The sequence below is a fragment of the Lepisma saccharinum genome, chromosome 6 (genome assembly GCF_977018435.1).
Source record: "Lepisma saccharinum chromosome 6, izLepSacc3.1, whole genome shotgun sequence".
NCBI lineage: Eukaryota > Metazoa > Arthropoda > Insecta > Zygentoma > Lepismatidae > Lepisma > Lepisma saccharinum.
Window position 1 is genome coordinate 8,014,488 of NC_139234.1, and position 19,080 is coordinate 8,033,567.

Below are 19,080 nucleotides of genomic sequence, written 5' to 3' on the forward strand. Positions count from 1 at the left end.
AGTTCTTCCATCTATTTAAAATATCACTTGGATCAGCCAAAAAATCACCGTTTTTATCTGTTATCAAGTTTACTTTGGGTTGCCACCCCTTTCTAAATTCATTTACACCTTTATATAACTCTGATATCTTTGTTTTTGCTGTTTGTTTCAATTTCGTTAGTTTTGCTTTTCAAGTACTCTCTTTTTTTACTTCTAAACGTGCGGTTAACTTCTCGCTTTATTCTATTCTAATTGCTTAGATTTGTATCATCAGAGTTATTTAACCACCTAAGTCTAGCCTGATTTCTTATTTCTAGACTGCACTCGGCAATGGTCCACGTGAAGGGAATCACTGTCAAGTCTGAACACATAATTAAATAAATCTGTAGGTTCAGTTTTCTAACGCGCAATACATATAAAATGTAGTATTGTGCCTCGTCACTTGATAATACTTTGTGCGATTTATAAAGAGAAAAACATTTTCTTTGCTACGTTATTATTGATTATTATAGTAAACAATATCACAATATTTTGGAGAGAGAAACTACATATATTTTTTGAAGACACATTAGGTGAAGTCCAGGCACCCCTGGCACCCCCCGTGCACACGCCTACGCGTATGCTGCTTGAACCAACTTGTTCAGGATTTCTGTCCCCCAACGCTCCAACGAGTCGAAAACAATCAAAGCTTTGTTGGAATCTTTCCCCAATCTACGTCCAGATGGAGAGGTCTGTTTTTGGAAGACATAATAAACCTGTCGCCCGGGAATTTGGGTCAGGTCGTTTGGACGTTTCTCACAACCTCCCGGACCCCAATTTGAAATCCGGGATTGGGGTGTCAAGTTGCCTGAGTTATCGGGACGGGTGAAGCACAATTTCAGAACATCTCTCCTTGTGGGAACCTTTGTAGTCTATGTATGGCTACGTATTCCGATCGGCCGGAGAGAGAGGGGAGGGAAGGAGAAACAGTATTAGAGCCTTTTTCTGTCAAGAATGGGTGAAAACGTCATGAGAGGGAGCCACCCCTACCCGCCTGACCAAACAGTTTCAATCCAAAGACCCACGACACCCTGGTTCCGAAGCAGAGGTTGCCAAATTGATCCGACCTCGGCATAGCACACGCAAACGTTCCTTCTTTAATCCCGAAGGTACACGAACTGAGGTTCGTGGTACGCCAACGTGCTTACGATATCGTTATAACGGAAACGTGGCTCTGTAGCGCAGACGGGACGAACGAAATCAACATCACCGGTTACTCGGTTTTCCGTAACGACAGAAACAAGAAAGAAGGCGGGGACATTGCCATATTTATCCGCTCGGCGCAGACTTCCGACCATCCGAAGCCAATGATATTGAATATATTAGCATGATAGTTAGTGTAAGCAGGTGTAAGCGACTTAATACTTTGTATTTGCGCGTTTTACCGTCCACCGAATGTAGCCTATACAAATCTCGCCATCACGGAAGATATTATTTCAGATAACTATGCCAGTGTAGACACTTTCCTTATGCTAGGCGATTTTAATTGCGACATGCTCAGCACACAAAAGGCGGAGACCCTGTTTCTTAAAGATATTATGAAACCGTACAGTTTAACACAATTGATTGATAAACCCACTAGAATAACCGAATCTTCCAAAACCTTGTTAGATTTAATAATTGTTGACAACCCCAACATTGGATCTTCTTTCGAAATCGCTAGTCCAATCGGAACTTCAGACCACTGCTTGACTAGCGTGTCACTGCATTGCGCAAAACCCAAGGATAAAGCCAAGTACGTTACGTACCGAGATTTTAAGAAATTTGAATATGAAAATTTTTGTCTAGATGCTGTAAACATCAATTGGAACGAAACGTTTAAACTTGGAAACATCGATTCTAAAATAGAATTTCTTGAGAAAAATCTCGTCGACCTGTTTAACGTTCACGCCCCATTACGAACGGTTAGGGTGACGAAAGAGCCAGGGCCGTGGCTAACGGATAATCTTAAGGTGAAGAGGGACAATTACGCACCAGGCATGCATTTATTCCAAAATCGTCGGAATGAGCAATGCTAGTAAAAAGATCTCCGCCAGAAATGAAGAGTATTAATTTCTCCCCATGTAACAAGTGGAAGCGGTTTCCCAAGTTGCTTAATAAGCCTTATACGATTTTTGAAAAATATCATGAATTAGTATTTACCGAATCCCATGTATTCCTTATGGGACATCAACTTCGACTTACGGCTCATCAAATGGGAGTTTCGACTTCTCCTACTACTATGACATAGTTCAACGTGTCCTTTTTCCGTCCATGTACTTTTCTACGTCATCGGATGTTTGATATTCCCGAGAGAACGAATAAAATAATGGTCCCATAAGCCTAGTGCATTTCTCCTTGCCTCCTACGGCCATCCTGGCAGTGTTGCCAAACCTTATGTGCATAATAGAGCTAAATTTCACCAGCTAAGAGGACTTTCAAGGAGCTAGATTAACGAAGGCTGCATAAAGTGCCTACTAGGGTAATTTTAGTTCTCAGAGGGGTGGGTGTGCTGCTATTACCGTCAGCTTTAAAGTGATGGCAATTTATTCTTAGTTTTCACCGCCTAGATTTGGCGGCATCACCCACCTCAATAATCCAATGATGTTAATATAAAATCGAAAATAAAGGGTTCCCGGATAATAAAATTGTCATCTTCATCTTAGCCACAGCGCGATATATAAAAATACATGGGGTGGAAAGAAGAGGTGGGTGACGCAGCCTATAGCTATACGAATATCACGCCACGTGCAAAATGTACACTCATGGCAAAAGTTGGTATTTATGGGTCGGAGCAAGTGGTGGCATCATAGTGGGGCAGAGGGCGGGTGCCACAGTTCAGTCAAACGAGTGCACGAAAGAGCCAGATCTGGCTTAAAAAGAGCGAAGTTGGCAACAGTGATCAGCAGCTGCCCCAGCGAGAAAGACCTAGGGGAAATTGTCCCTCCTCGCCTTAAGCTGCTCATGAAACTGAGGGATGGTGCGCTGCGTAAATACAAGCGAAGTAAATTAATTTTACATTGGGACGAATATAAAAGATTAAGAAATTTTACCACCTCTGTTATGAGGCAAGAGAAAAAAGCTTATTTTTCTTTTATTGTAAATAACAATAAGAGAAATTCAAAGAATGTGTGGAATAGCCTGAAAACAATAGGCATTGGTAGCAAACGGAACGCGGGAGAACTCCCGCCTCACCTGAGCAGTCCTTCTGAAATTAATCAACATTTTGCAAATGTCTACGACAGTGTTCCTCGAGACAACGCCATTATTGCAAAGGAGTGCAAGAATTTCTTAGAGAACTGCTTTCGAATCGATGCAAAAGAATTATCCTTTCGCCAGGTTCAAGATTCTGAGGTTGAAAAGGCAGTGTACAGCATCCGATCAAATGCTGCAGGAGTGGACAACATTACATACAAAATGCTTAAACTGGCCCTTCCCTTCATACTTCCGGCACTCACGCATACTATAAATTTTTCTCTGAAAAACGGCCAATTTTCAAATGCATGGAAGGAAGCTCGAGTTATTCCGCTCCCCAAAAAGCAGACGTTAACCTCTCTAAGCAATTTAAGACCAATCAGCGTTCTATCAATATTTTCAAAAGTCACAGAAAAGATAGTATCTATACAATTAAAAGAGTACATTGCAAAATATAAAATCTTACCTGATTCTCAATCAGGTTTCCGTACTTCTCATAGTACAACCACGGCATTTTTATCTGTCACGGACAATATTTTACGTTCGATTAACGATAAAAAACTAACTATACTAGTATTATTAGACCTTTCTAAAGCTTTCGATCTTGTCAATCATAACCTTCTCCTAGCAAAGATGAAATACTATAGTTTTTCGAAGCCTGTAATAAACTGGTTCCAATCATATCTACGCGATAGAAGACAAAGAGTTTTTAACCCTGCCGACACCGGATCAACACCGATAACATTAAATGGAGGAGTCCCGCAAGGTTCCATTCTGGCCCCCCTTTTATACACCTTATACGTCGCTGATATATCAAACACCATCAGCCATTGTAATATACATTGTTACGCGGATGATACGCAGTTGATGATATCGTCATCACCATCGGATTTGTTAAACAAGATAGATAATCTAAACAATGATTTACATGCCCTTAGCAAGTAGCTCACTGCAAATGGACTCGCAATTAACCAGAATAAATGCGTATACACAATTTTAGGCTCTAAGTTTTATCTTGAAAATGTAAATTATGATACAATTAACATCAAAATTAAAAACCAAAATTTATGCATCAACGGTTAAAAATCTAGGCCTTACTTTCGTGCAAATATTTCCTGGTCAGCGCATATCTCGGCGCAATGCACAAAAGCACTAACAATAATGAGATCAGTCTACAGGAAGAGAGACTTTTTCACTAGAGAAACGAAATTATATCTCATCGAAACTCTAATATATCCTATGTTTGATTACTGTGATGTGGTGTACGGCACGAATTTACAACGTAAAATATCGAACATACATAAAAAATCCTTAACATGTCTAGGCGACGTCTTCTGCATCAGTGTTCTACAATATATAAGCTATTAAAATTGCAAACACCTAGCTATCTCCACGAGAAACTGACATTTAGAAATTCCATACATCCATACAATACTAGAGGTCGGCGAAAAATAGACATTCCCCGCCACTCGGCTGTCAGTTTCGAAGGCTCCTTCTCCCTCTGGTCTGCAAAGGTTTAGAATGCTCTTGGCGCTTATGTTCCTTTTGCAACAACATCCAATAACTTCAAAGAACAAGTCGCATTATTTTTATTGCAAAGACAATAATTGAGCATTAGTTCGTACGGCTAAGCAACAGGAATCAAGTAAAGTAAAACCATGTATTTTGCAAACACTTATCTGACACAACGAATATTTTCAACAAGTGTGCATGCTATTTTAGTATCGATTTGGAAATTGCGTATGTACACGTGTGTTGTGTGCGTGTGTGTGTGTGTGTTAATGTATCTGTCATTGTATTCTCTTATAATTTTATTATTTTTCAATTATGTCAAATTCATTCATGTTATGTTATATATTTGATTTCAGTATTATAAATATATGTATTGTAACTTTTATTCACCCGAGTTAGGTGGTAGAGCAGCCCAAAGCTGAATCTCGCTCTGTAGTAAATAAAAAGATTTTTCAATTCAATTCAACAACAATGGAGTGGCTGAAGAGCAACCAATGGCTGCATCTGCGCCAGCTATGACATAAGCGCCCGTAACGCCGAAGTCCTGTAAGAGCAAGGTATTCTTTTTTGTAATGGAAAAGAAGTGGCCATAAATGAGGAATACGACCCCCCCACCCCACCCTTTAAAGCTAATCAACATATATTTTATCATCTTTTCACGTATATGACTTCTATTCTTCTTTTTAGCCAATTTTAGGCCAATGGGGGCAAGGGTGCGCCAGAAAATTTTGTTAAGACCACTGATAAAAAAAACAACTTGAATAGTATAAATAATAATTATTATCGTGGTTTTTAATATAATAAATAATAAAACTAATAAAGTAATAACTAATTTTATATAATACAAAATAAACTAATAAAAATAAACTAATTTCATTAAAATTTATTATTTTTATTATTTCCTTGGCGAAACTTTCCAATCGATGCACCAGATGATTGAATATCCAGCACAACGGTTCCATTTATTTATTTTACATTACACACATTTAGTGTACTGAAACGCATGGTTACTCTATTTTGTTATTAACTTTTACATGCCTCGTTCAAGTAGCTGCTTTAAAAGTTAGGGGAAAATTTTAGTCATAAAGATAATGTTGTTTCACCTCTCACATAAAGCTAATATTTTTGGAATTTTCAAAACCGTGATCAATATAGTCTTTGTACGAAACGGTAGAATATGAAAATATAACGTTGTTCCTGCATTTTACACTTAATTATTTCGTAAGAACGCAGTTTTTATTTTGGTTATTACGTTCCAATACTAACTAATTAACTTTATTTCTGTTATTAACAATAACAAGCTTTCTCCTTTCTTGTAGATTGAAATGAACGAAATTCCAGGCGGGGGGGGGGGGGGGTCGACGGAGCGAACACTCCTTCCGACGCTCGTAAATGGGGGATTTGTGTCAATTACCCTTGGTCCGCCACTGTGTGCATGTCCGTATGTTACATAAAGGCTACATTTAAGTCCATACCTGACCAACACTCCGGTCACCTTTGTAATAATATACTTATTTACACCAATACAATATTCCGAATTGCATATGAACATCATTAACAGGTTAGAAGTAACGTATACTCCCCATCTGTTCACTGCCTAAATGATACTTTTTTCTTCTTAATTATTTACTTAAAGTTTCAGATACAATACTGAAATACCATTTTATACTTAAACTGTAGCAACAAGAAAAAAATAAAAATAACAACAACAAAACAAGACAATACAAGATGGCAGACGGGGAAAAAAATTGTTACATGTACATTCTTAGTGATTGTCGGAAATTGTTCCGACAAGAAAATATCAACATTTACATGCAGGTTATTATATAAGTGGGGGAGCCTATAGTAAAGAGACCGCTGTAGGAGAGAGCCTTGTAGAGAGAATGTGAAAGAGCTTCACGTTGCGGGTTGGCCGTGCGGGTACTCGTAGATGATATTGGTTGACAAGGAATTTGGTTTTAATTTTGCCATTAACGACTTTAGGCAAAAAATTTCATGTCTGCTAGTTCGTGACGAGTGTTTGGTGACTGGACAGCGTACGAAATCCTTGGGGGGGGGGGGGGGACGGGGGGGATTTCCCTCACCAACAATCTTGCCCTGAAAAATCCCCCCAAAAAATTTCCGGGGGGTAGAGTTTTTGCTATAACAATCAAAAGATAAGCAATTAATTATAATTTCAAATATACTTTACTAAGAATAATATCGAAAACGCACACAAATTAGTGTAGTTGTGAGTAGTATTGAATGCATTCTCTCTCAAGAGATCATTAACAAATCTATATCAATACGCACAATGAAAGTACCTAAAACAAGAATGCAAAACAATAATAAATATGAAATCTAATTGATTTATATTAACATAATAAAACAACTTGAACTATTTCGTAATTTATCAACATCTTTAACCAGTTGGTAAAGCAATTAGCTTCTTTGCAATATCTGATATGCATAAAAGAAACAAAATTAATTTCCTTTATGTAATTAATAATAATAGTATTAACAATAATAAAAATAAAATAATAATAATATATTTTAATTGAGTAATTTATTTTTACTTTTATTAACATTACAAATAGTATGTATATCGTATAATATACGTACACATATGTTTGTGGGGGAGGGTGTTTGAAGATGGAGAACTTTCTCCCCCCACCAGTTTTTCAATGATTTCGCACCCTGTGACTGGATGTTTAAAATAGGCATAATTTCTGTTTTATAGAGGTGTCTGAGAGAATGTATTCTATGGTGAGCAATGGCGAGGAAAAAGCTGAGGACAGAATCAAGTCTGGAAAGATTCCACCGTAATTAATGCAGACACTTTGCGACTTTGGCGCTTCGGTCGATGACGTCATTGGCTGACGGAGCTTCAATTTGACTCAGCCGAGAGAATCTCGCTCTATTTAACAATTGCCACTAATGTATTGACTGCAATTAGTACTAGGACCTGGATAATTATATACTAAAAATCAGTAAATCATGCACATATCTTTTACGTATTGAAAATACAGAAAACTATGTACTGAAACCATTCAGTGGCGTACCCAGGATTTTCGAAATGGCGAATGGGGGGAGGGGATACTTATAGTTCTTTTTAGTAGTCAGTCCTTATTTTGCCATCTTTCCTGCCTTTGACGTTTAGGAATGCTGAATCAAAGGTGGTTCCGTCCATTTTTTTTTCTTTAATCTCACGTGATACGAATCCACAGAGGCATATCTCGGCCAACACACGATTCCCGCAACAACAAAAAGTATGTTTCAAATTTTCAAATATGAAATTTCTCCTGCTATAGGAAAACAGGGCAAATGACCTTTCCTTCTCGCACCAAATAATGGTGCATATTTGAACTTGCACAAATCTTTTGTGAACTCAAGTTTCCAAGGAACTATTGAAACTATTGGCCCCACTTAGCACCTTGTTACTCTTCATGCACAGCGTCCCCAAGTGATCTTTCCGCAGTCTCCAGAGAAGAGACTGATTAGTGAATAATTTCAAGGTTACCTGTTCTGAGCCATAAGTTCGAACCGTCGTGTATGTGTGCAAGTATGTTTAAAAAATATTAAAATTTGTGCGCCTACCTAAATAGCAAAATGTCACGAAATATGTAAATGTATGTGCTCATGGAGAAAAATATGTAATTATATACTTTAAAATGAGCGTTTCTAAGTTTCATTTGGCATGAAACGCCAATATTTCACTGATTTGATCTGAATGAAAACGTCAACAGAAAAAAAGTACATGTACAGTGGGATCCATAAGTATTGCTCAGCAAATTGTCCACGACTATTTTCGTTGGTTTTTATATCCATTCTACATATTTTTAAGGACTGTATTTTTACGTGTACTGGTTCAGAGGTTGTAAGCAGCTTGTTTGGTGTTTTGCGACAGTTCTTGAAGCTCTCATCGCATAAAACAAAGGGAGTAAACGTGGTGATGGACAATTTGCTTGGTAATACTTATGGATCCCACTGTACGACATGCATAATTATCCGAGCGCTAGTACTTATTATGAACAAAAACAATTATTACTTTTCTCAATAATCAGGCAGATATCCGCTTGAAGTCTCATAGTAAGGAAAATTTGATTTAGTAAATTTTTCAGTATCACAAGAAAGTGTCGAATGAGACCGCAGGCCCGTGCACAAAGTCTCATTCTAGTCTTGATTTTTACAACACCGCCTCGGTACCATCATGTGTTGATTTGTAATAATGGAAGATGGTATAAATTATACTATCAAAGAAATATAAAATTCCCATTAATTTCCCTTTTTACCTAAAAACCTTTGTTTTCCCGCGCCTAGGGGAATTTCCCACCATATGGCAACACTGGGACACGAACTGGGTGGTATTGGAAGGAGGAAATGAAGCAAAATTTCCCGTGTGGTCGCTGAAGCGGCAGCTCCAGATATTCACATTGTTATTACTTGATCCAAACAAGAATTTATTATAAAATAATAGGAACACTTGGCAATGGAGTAAAAATTGTACAAATTCAAATGTCGCAATGAAAATTTGTTACCTTTAGTTTTCAGGCCTCCATGATCTACGAGTTTGAAGAGTGTACTCAGAAACCGGAGGTCCTGGATTCGAATATTACAAGGTTTTCGGCCATATTCAAATTCATCTTTACATTTTCTTCATATTGCAGATCGCCCCTCCCAACAGCCAGGTTCTTGGATACATTATCATGCCTAATATTTTTGAAGACTCAACTCGTTTATTGTTTTTGATTTGGTTTATTTTACTTCGCATTTCTGCCACCTTTGGCAATACCGAAGATGAGGATGAGTAATGATATGATGAACTTGATGAAGGGATACTAACAAAGAACATGCACGCCGGGATTCGAACCAAGGATTGGAGATTCAAATATTCTGTCTACTATCACCAAATGTGGTGATATATATTTTTTTTAAATTTAAAAGTTTAATTAATTTGGATCCGAACCACTGTGCAATATTGCTTGGGATTCGATCTCGATACTCCTTGATAATAGTTTTTTTGTTTTCCTTGTTTATTCATTTACTCCTCAGATTTAATCGTTCAGTTTGGCGTGGCAATGGAAGGAATTATGATAACGACACAATAATAACCAACCACGTATTCCAAGTCCTGGATCCCTATTTTTGCACAACGATAATACTACTCTACAGACATTCTGTTACAGAAATGAAAACACCCATTCCTTTCTAATTTGAAGGTGTTGAAGCCGGAAATGACATTAAAAAAAGTTCGATTGGCTCTCGTTTTGGCGTAACAGAAGGGGGATGTGGCATATTAAAGCAACCCACCTCAACTCAAGTATATATGGCAACACTGTGAAGGCCCAACAATAGAACTCCATTGCGACATATCATGTATTCAGGGAAGTATTTCACCATCCTTGGCTGCTAGTGAAGTCCTCGATAATGCAGGCCGAATTAATAGAGAGTTAGAACTTCCCAAAAATAAAGCCGAATTGTTGGCCTAACTGCTGCAAAGAATGGAATCACTTGGAGGATGACGCGAATGTACCACTCTTCAGACAAAGAATTTATTTTATATTTCGAAACAAAAGGGGACCTGACTGTGTGCCATGACGAAAGCCTCTTTGCATTGAAGAATATATCATAAGAGTAAGACTGGAGATGGAATCCTCCAAGTTCTCTGTTAAAGTAGTTTTGCTGCACAACGGCAGTGTTCTACCTTCAATTACTGTTGTCCATTTAGTTGTGATAGTAAGTGAACTGCGCGAAATGCATTTCGACAAGTTTGTCATGGTCTTCTGGGAAATCTTCTGACGTCTTACGAGATGACTGGGTGGGAATTGAACATTCATAGTATTACTTAGTGCTTTGCTGTTAGTGATATTTACTGTTCAAGGGATCTTTTCAGTAAAGAAAAGGCACTCCCATACATTACAAAAATGTTGTTGTCGAAGATTTTGTTTGTTGAGGTATTTATCAAGTTAAAGTTGCCCATATTATATACTACCGGTTGTTATGTATCAAGAATTATGCTTATCTTGAAAATAAGAGCCATGAATTATGCCATAACTTCAAATTAAGAGCCAATCTTAGAAAATGAAGTTCATATTCGTGTTCAGGAGGTCAATTTCAGTAAGAAACAGCTACTTTCCTTTTTGTAGCAGAAAAAAGGTGAAAATTTGTAGAACAGTGTAATCTGTAGAACATGGAAGTTATCGTTTCCTGTTCACAGTACTATAATTTGTTTATATGAAACACTGCACTTATGGGCTAGAATTGATTCTCGGTGAGGTGAGGTACAGTGGGATCCATGAGTATTACCGTGCAAATTGTCCATCACCATGTTCGTGTACTTTATTTGACCCAATAGGAGCTTCAAAAAATAAAAGAAAACTCAAAACAAGCTGTTGACAACTTCTGCACCATCATACATAAAAATCCATCGCTTAAAAACACATCGGATGTAAGATAAAAATTAATGAAAATAGTCATGGACAATTTGCACGGTAATACTCAAGGATCCCACTGTACCAGACTAAAATTCCGCCCTCCCAACCATGGACGCCCCCACATTTTCTTCAGAGGGGGGCAAGCAAGGAATTTTCCCAAGGGGGGAAAACGAGACCCATAATAGCTTTACCCCTTCAATTTGAAGTTTTCATGTTCCTGCAACGCTATTTTAGTAACTGATATAAATTACTATGGTTAAATCAAATTACATCCGTAAAATATATACTTTTAGGTCGACATTCATTTTTCAGTGAGGCTGTGGCTCTCATTTGCAACAGTTCTTTAATTCAAAGACATTCTTTTGCAATTATACTTTGTTATTTAGTTTTGAGCATAATCTGAAAAGAATGAAGAAAATTCTGTTGTGCTACTCTATTCAATGTTGATGTTATTTTGTTTGTTGTTCGTTACTATAGTGACTAAAAATTGGTTAATATACTAATGTGTTAAGTAACATTTGAAAAGTTATTTTTATTTAAAATATTGCAACAAACTGCTCCACACCGGGGACAGTTGCACATTGCCCCCCCTTTTCTAGGGATTGTAAAGGGTGTCACCCAAATGTCAACCTCGCTTCCACGAAGTATATCCTAGACTGCATTTTGCAGACTAGCCAGGCTCGGGCGTCTTGACCCTTGGTTGTGTGCAGGCACGTAGCCAGGGTGAGGGCTAAGGGGGCTGAAGCCCCCCCAAATCCTACAAATTTCTAATGTAAATGTTATTTTTATTGTTAATAACAGAAATAAAGTTATAACCACAGCAAAAACTGCATTACATCGAGAAACGTTTAGTGTATAATTGAGGAACGAGGTTATATTTTTACATTCTGCCATTTAATCAAAATAATAAATGGATCCACAGCTTCCATTTTCTTTGTGAAAGGTCACAGAGTATAAACTTTATGAGTAAAATTTACCATTAACCGTTAAAGCCTTTTTGTGAACGATTGTGTAAAAGTCAATAACAAAATACAATAACTATGAATTTTCAGGACACTAACTGTACAAAATTTAAGAAAAATAATGGGCAACAATTGTTTTAGATATTCACTGATACGGTGGATCGAGTAGCAAAGCCTCTCCATTTATGTAATAATAACGATACATTTGGATACAAATGTAATACAATTATTATTGTTATTATTATTTATACTAATCAAGTTTTATTTATAGCCTGACCCCTTCTACAAATATTTCTGGCGACACCCGCGCTGATAAGGGATGAGGCCCCCGCCGGAACAAAAATCTGTCTACGGGCCTGGTTGTTTGCTGTCCATATGTGTTTGTGATAGTCCCTTCATCTACCCCATCATATCACCTTTCATTCTCATCTTCAAAATGCGCCAAAAGTGGCAAGAAACGCGGAATAAAATCAACTCAACCAGTCCATCCATTCATCAACTCCCCTCTTCTGAACACCCATGCTCCAAAGTGGAACTTCTGGATCCACCACTGCCAGACTCACCTCCGTGTTGCTGCATCCCCTCTGGTTGTTAATTTTTTATATTTTGAAGGAGCACAATTGATATAATGTATAATAAATATCCCCTTCATCCCAATGGAATTTCTTCAAACACCACACTGCCTAGGGACTTGGAAACAAAACACCAAGAAGAACAATCCAAATAGTACCAACCTGAGCCACTGCGGTAGTTATCCTGGTTCCTCCGGCGGCCCCCACCACCAGTCTGACGTCGCCGTTGTTGTCGGTGACGATCGTGGGCGACATGGAGGACAGGGGCCTCTTCCCGGGGTCTATGAAGTTGCTGGGGGACGGAGGGACGCCGTAGGTGTTGACGATGTTGGGGGAGCTGAAGTCGTCCATGCTGTCGTTCAGGATGATCCCGGTGCTTGCAGACATCACCCCCGAGCCGAAGCTGAGTGAGAAAAAGAAAACTGTTAGTCCACTTTCATACAATGCTGGCTGAATCAGACGAGGCTGTATTCTTTATTATTATCAGTGTGTTGAATGTTTAGCTCATGAACAATATTCTAATTAATGAATCTTGCAAACTCATGGGTGACTTCATTAGAAAGCATGTTGGTGCACCTTGATTATCACTTCTTTCGAGCAAATATCTATCCTATATTTTTATCTTTCTTCTCAAACCTTCAAGTTTGGCAATTGTAAGAAAAGTAGTATCAGTATCCATTTCCCTGCTAAGTTCATCCTCAAGTCGCTCGTCCATCTTCTCAGCTTGTCTGCTCTGCGCAATGCTTTGTGGGAACGAAAGTCTACGAACAAGTGTGAGAGGAAACTGGCAGGTGAGAAAGTACCATACCGCTTGTTTAAGTCCAAGCAGCAAATTCAGCAGGAATTTTGTCTCGTGTGATGAGGCTTAACAGGAGTAAATTGCCAGCACCTGTTCCCTTGACGCGTAATAATAAGCTCTCCCCTAATCTCAGAGCGAAGATAATATTAACCGCATTATAGAATGTAATTTTTTTCATGTAGAACATGCAAATACAGGGTATCTATAAAAGAACTCCAGGGTTTTGAAGCTAAATATTTTATTAAAAATTGAAACTCAGGAAAAAGTAAATACATATTTTTGAAGGTAATGTTATCAAGTTTTGTTTACAATTTAGTAAATTCCAATGTGTGCCCAGTTTGTAGCACGGCACACAACAAATCGATAATGAACTTCTTGCCACGTCCTGGCCAGCATGCCTGGGGTGACGGTTGCCACAGATGCGATAATTCCTTGCCTTACATGGTTGACATCTTGAATTTTCTCCGCATAGACCATGTTCTTCACACGTCCCCATAGGAAAAAGTATAAGGGAGTAAGGTCCGGACTTCTTGGAGGCCATGGAATGGCCCCTTGCCTTCCAATCCACACTTCCAGATTCTTTAAACGCCTTAAGCCATTGACGAATGGTTTTGTCCGAAGGCTAAACACCACCATACGCGCGTCGAAAGTTCCGCTGTACAGTAATAACAGATTCAGTTTCTACAAGCCATATCACACACTGCTCCTTCTGTTGCGGCGTCGCCGTTACACTGAACTGCACTATGTTCGGCTCGGCCACTTCAAGGTCAACGCTACGCAGCGTTGCCAACCTTTGTTCGAATAAACTCCAAACGGCGTGAATAAAACTTGATGAGCTACTGATTTCAAAGTAATTAACTAACCTGAGTTACCTAATACCGTTTGCGCACTATGACTGTTTAAAACCCCGGAGTTCTTTTATAGACACCCTGTATATTGCATTTAGTCCTAGCAAAGCATAGTGGTTACATCAGTATCTGTTCAGCCCTAATAAATCAGGAGTTTACATGAAGGGCTGCGACAGGACCTTTCCAGTTCCGTAAACTAAACAATCAAATCTTGCATCACGGCAAAGGTTCCGTTATGGATAGGACTGCGTACTTTTTTACTCGATGAACAAGGAAGTTATTTAATTTCCTTGCAATGTTAAACACTAAAATCTCACGAACAACGAATCGAACAAGGATCAAATGGAACAGAGAAAGTGATCATTCTGTAATACACTACTCTTCTCTTCATTGGTTTTAGCCTTTGACACACACATGGTGTTCTTTTCTGGGGTGGGGGGGGGGGGGATTTCTGCTGTAAGAATCTGGTACACGAAAATTTCTGGCCATCCTAATTCTAGGAGGGGTAACAAAACCATTAACATGTTTCTTTATTATATTGCGAGAAGGTGTAAAATGGGGAATTGAAAAAGTGGTTTTGTCTGTACTGTTTCATATACTTTGTCTCAAACAAGCTGTATATAGCTCAATTTAATAGTGGCAATTATTTATTCTCACATGATACAAAAGAGAACTTTTACAGCCTTTCGATATAGTCACCAGCATTGTGTACAACTGTTGCCAGCGATGTGGAAGTCGTAGAATTTCTGTAGCAGTGCCTGTTCTGTTGGTGGTTTGAATGGAGTGGTCTATTGCCTGTTCGGAAGCTTCATCTTAGAAATCAAAGTCAGAGGGGCTGGTAGAGCATATGCCAGCCTCATCGAGCTAACAAATCAGCCACAGTTTGCAACGTAGGTCGCAGGTTATGTTCAAAAAATGAACAGTAACACTGCGCATTGACGGTCTGTTCTGGAGGTACGGCGAGAATCACCAGAACTTTCACATTAGTGGGCTTCTGACTACACAACTTTAGACAGCCAACTCCAACGATACTCTATTCCTCTCGTCAATGCGCATGCGCGTACTATCGGATTAAAAATTATAGATACTCGAGTTGGACTTCCAATTAAAAATTAACCAGTAGACCTACATTAAAACGAGTTACATCGAAATTTAGAACGTTCAATTCTGCGTTAATCTATGCTAACCAATTTTTTCTTCGAGTATGTCTTCTATTTTTTATCGTGAGAACAAAAAAGGGCCGGTTTTTTTGAGTTTTGCAAACGATTGCTATCTTTGAAATTCTGTAAATCAAAAACAGGTTGTCCGATCGTTATGAAATTTTAGTAGGGTGCAGGCAGAAAGGTTTTAAACACAATTATTAACTTTCAGGTTCTCAAAATTTAAAAAAACAAAAAAAAAAACAGTTTTTAGCAATTTTACGAAACAACGTTTTCTTAGTATTGGTTAGTCCTACAAATACAATATTGGTCTTGTTTTTAAGCTCTTTGCTTCTGTTTTTAAAATGCATTATCATTGTCAATTGACATTTCAGCGGACATCGCTATGTGCAGTGTTGCCACGTTCCGTGAACAACTTTCCTCCGCTGAATAAAATCTGTTTCGCAATGTGAATTGATAATGATAATGCATTTTAGAAACAAATGCAAAGGGCTTCAAAACAAGACCAATATTGTATTTGTAGGACTAACCAATACTAAATTGCTAAAAACTTTTTTTTGAGAAATTGAGAACCTGAACCTATTCATGGTTGCGCCTCTGATACTCCATAAAAAAAACTGTTGTTTTTTTTAGTGAGAGAACATGAATTTTACCCCATTAGATACCGTGATGTGGATGTAATCCATATATGCGTCAAAGATTAGCACAGTTAGGTCGATCACCCACGTTGACCTCTACGCTACACCCATCAATAAATCAATGTCACAGGAAAATAATAATGGCACGCAAGATTAATGTTGCCTCGCGGAAATTGTGCTCTGGCAAAAGTGGGGAAAGAATAAATGACAAACACGCAACTCTCCCATGGACATGGAGAGGTCCGCCCAGCTCCAGATACGGGGAAATGATAACCCCACGTGACCTCATAGAAAGCGCACAGGCTATCAGTGTTGGGAGATCGTTATTTCAGGTGCTTTGAAAAGAGGAGAAAGAATGACGTACATCGCAGCGAACCAACACTCTAATACACAGTGAACTAGCTGACCGGTTGGGCACCAAAATTCGTTCTCTGTCTCCTGGCGACAGATACTGGATTCCACCTGCATTGAGTGAGCTAGCTGGAGTACAGATGTTCTCTCTCTCTCCTGATTGACACACAGCAGCGAACAAACAAGACAATGAGTTCACAGTGAGCGAACTGGCTGGTCAGAAGCATAGAAACTCTCCTGGTATATGTAGAAAAAAGTTGTCGTCCGCTTCTGAACGCCACTTTACTTCAAAGAGACTTCCGAAAGATCAGTTTTCCGTCTCACAACCATGTGTCAAGTCCCATGGCCGTATTTAGAGGGGGGGTTTCTAGGGTTCAAACCCCCCCCGAAACTTCTGACATGTTGGATTAATGGAAGTTCATAAACCAAAATCTGTAACTCATTTTCAATTTTTTTTTTTGAAGCATCACAAAAATACATGGAGACAATCTTGAAACGATCGACCTAGAATTTTCATACATTTGGAATTCTGAAACTTGAGTGAAATAGGATTTATTCTCAGAATCGTAATCCACCCGCTACTCCTCCATTTTCACTTGTGCTGTCCTCTTTCAGTGTTCCTGCGTCACAAGTAATATAGACTGAAAATTTCCTCACGATTGTCCCAAAATTCCCTTTCCAACTTTTAAATTCCCTGTCCTATAAAGTCGAAAATCCCCCTTGATATGAGTCCAAACGTAGGATCTCCAGTTTCGTAGCGCATTACATTCGAGATTGAGGTTATACAATCCATGCACCAGGCTAAGTTTTTCAAAAGAATAATTGGTTCCACACTTTTCAAAATTCCAAAAAATAAGTTTTAATGTCAAACAACAAAAACTTTGACTAAAATTTCTATCTAACTTTTAAAGCTTTTTCTAAAAGGTATCTAAAATTTAATAACAAAGTATAATAATTGTGCATTTCAGTACGGACTCTATGAAACGTAAAAAAAAAGCCTTGTGCTGGATATTCACTCATCTGCTGCATTGAGTAAGCCCCCTTGAGGATATAACAATAATAATAATTATTATTATTTATTATTATTAGTATTATTATTATGGAAAATAATTGTTTTATTATTAAATTTTAATTATTATTGTATAATTGTTATTATTTCTATTATTCAAATTTCTGGCAACACCCATGAGAACAATTATGAATGAACCCCTCCCGAAATTTTTTCCTGCCTACGGCCATGTCAAGTCCACGTGGAATCTAGTAAATCGTCCCCTCAAACGTTTCGAACCAATACCGTCCGTCCAAGAAACGACAGTACTTGTCACGTCCACGTGAAGTAACAGATGTTGCCCATTCAGTTTCTTTGGAAATTTCTGAACGTGAGGTTGCGATTGCGTTATCTTTGCTAGGTTGTGTTATTGTGTTGTGCTTTTTTTTATATACAATACAAAATCCTTAGGAGTATAACGTCGCAGTGAATAAATGGTTGTCTAGACAATGCGGGCAAAATGGACAACACCGCTTTGACGAAAAACAGGTGGTGGCTCGAAACCATATACGTGTCCGGTCGGCTTCCTCTGGAGTTGTGTCAAAGATACCGAACTGGCGCTGCGTCCAAGTTTTCAGCTATAGCGTGTGCGTAAACTTCACGCCGTGAAGTGTCAATATTTAAAATTTTAGCTAGAAAGAACTTGTATGAAACAAAGCATCAGGAATTACAGGCCAGCTAATCACGTTTTCAAATCCCGCTTTTACAACTTCTAAGTGCCTCAATTAACTTACGATTATTACTGTTATTATATGTTTCATTCACCCGTAATTCGAAACTAAGAGCCTCTCTTGAACTGTTGGGCTAGACGTCAATTACTTTGTATTTTACTTGGCGAGGATGAATACTGATGACATGGAATCAGTGTTTCTTTCAGGCACCCTTCCTGGTAATCTACCGCCCCCCCCCCCCCCCCCCGGGGCAAAATTGTACAACAAAACCAAAGTATAAAACTTTTCTGCTACCGTTGTTTCCCTTGCATCGGACCGCATTACTTTGTGTGGCGAATATTTTTGCCTTTATATTTTCCTCTGTAAATAACAACGCCCACACTTCTGCAGAATAAAACTTACAACCGCACTAGCCTTATGTCCTTTCTCCCATGAAAGTTTCATTATTACTTGCAATGTGATGAATGAAATCCTCAGTGCACTTTCTATCCTCATCAACGCTTTGAAAAAGAAGCATTTGAGTCTGGCTAAAGTCATCCCTCTAAATTACTTCAACCAAATTGCATTTGCAGGATATTGAAAATCAGTGTGAAAACATCAACAGTGATCTGCAAAAAAGTATTCGGACCGAACTGAATAATATCGGATCTGAAGCGCACCTGGTTGCTGATGAAGATGCTAGGAAAACTTTCTGTGGGATGAAGTAATACGCGGAAAGTGTAATTGATATTGAAGAAATTGAAAACAGGTTCAACGATCAATCTATTGGTACCTTGAGATTCGCAAGTCAATTTGAAATCTTTCAGTCAGTAGTAGACTCGCAAGACACAGAAGTGAAAAGGTTTTGTGCTAATTTTTCTATGCTTAAGGTGGAAGGTGTTCTTGCTGTCCTCAAGTCCTACAATTTTTTTTGT

At 38.4% G+C, this 19,080-nt stretch overlaps 1 protein-coding gene across 2 annotated transcripts in view; it reads right to left on the reverse strand.

Moving 5' to 3' along the window:
* LOC145988537 (scoloptoxin SSD14-like) overlaps window positions 1-19,080 on the reverse strand; it is a 118,869-nt gene that overhangs the window by 22,112 nt on the left and 77,677 nt on the right. For both annotated transcript variants that reach the window (XM_083123446.1, XM_083123445.1), the window contains exon 8: window positions 12,814-13,054. In XM_083123446.1, coding sequence (XP_082979572.1) covers window positions 12,814-13,054 — 241 coding nt within the window. The remainder of the gene's footprint in view (window positions 1-12,813; window positions 13,055-19,080) is intronic.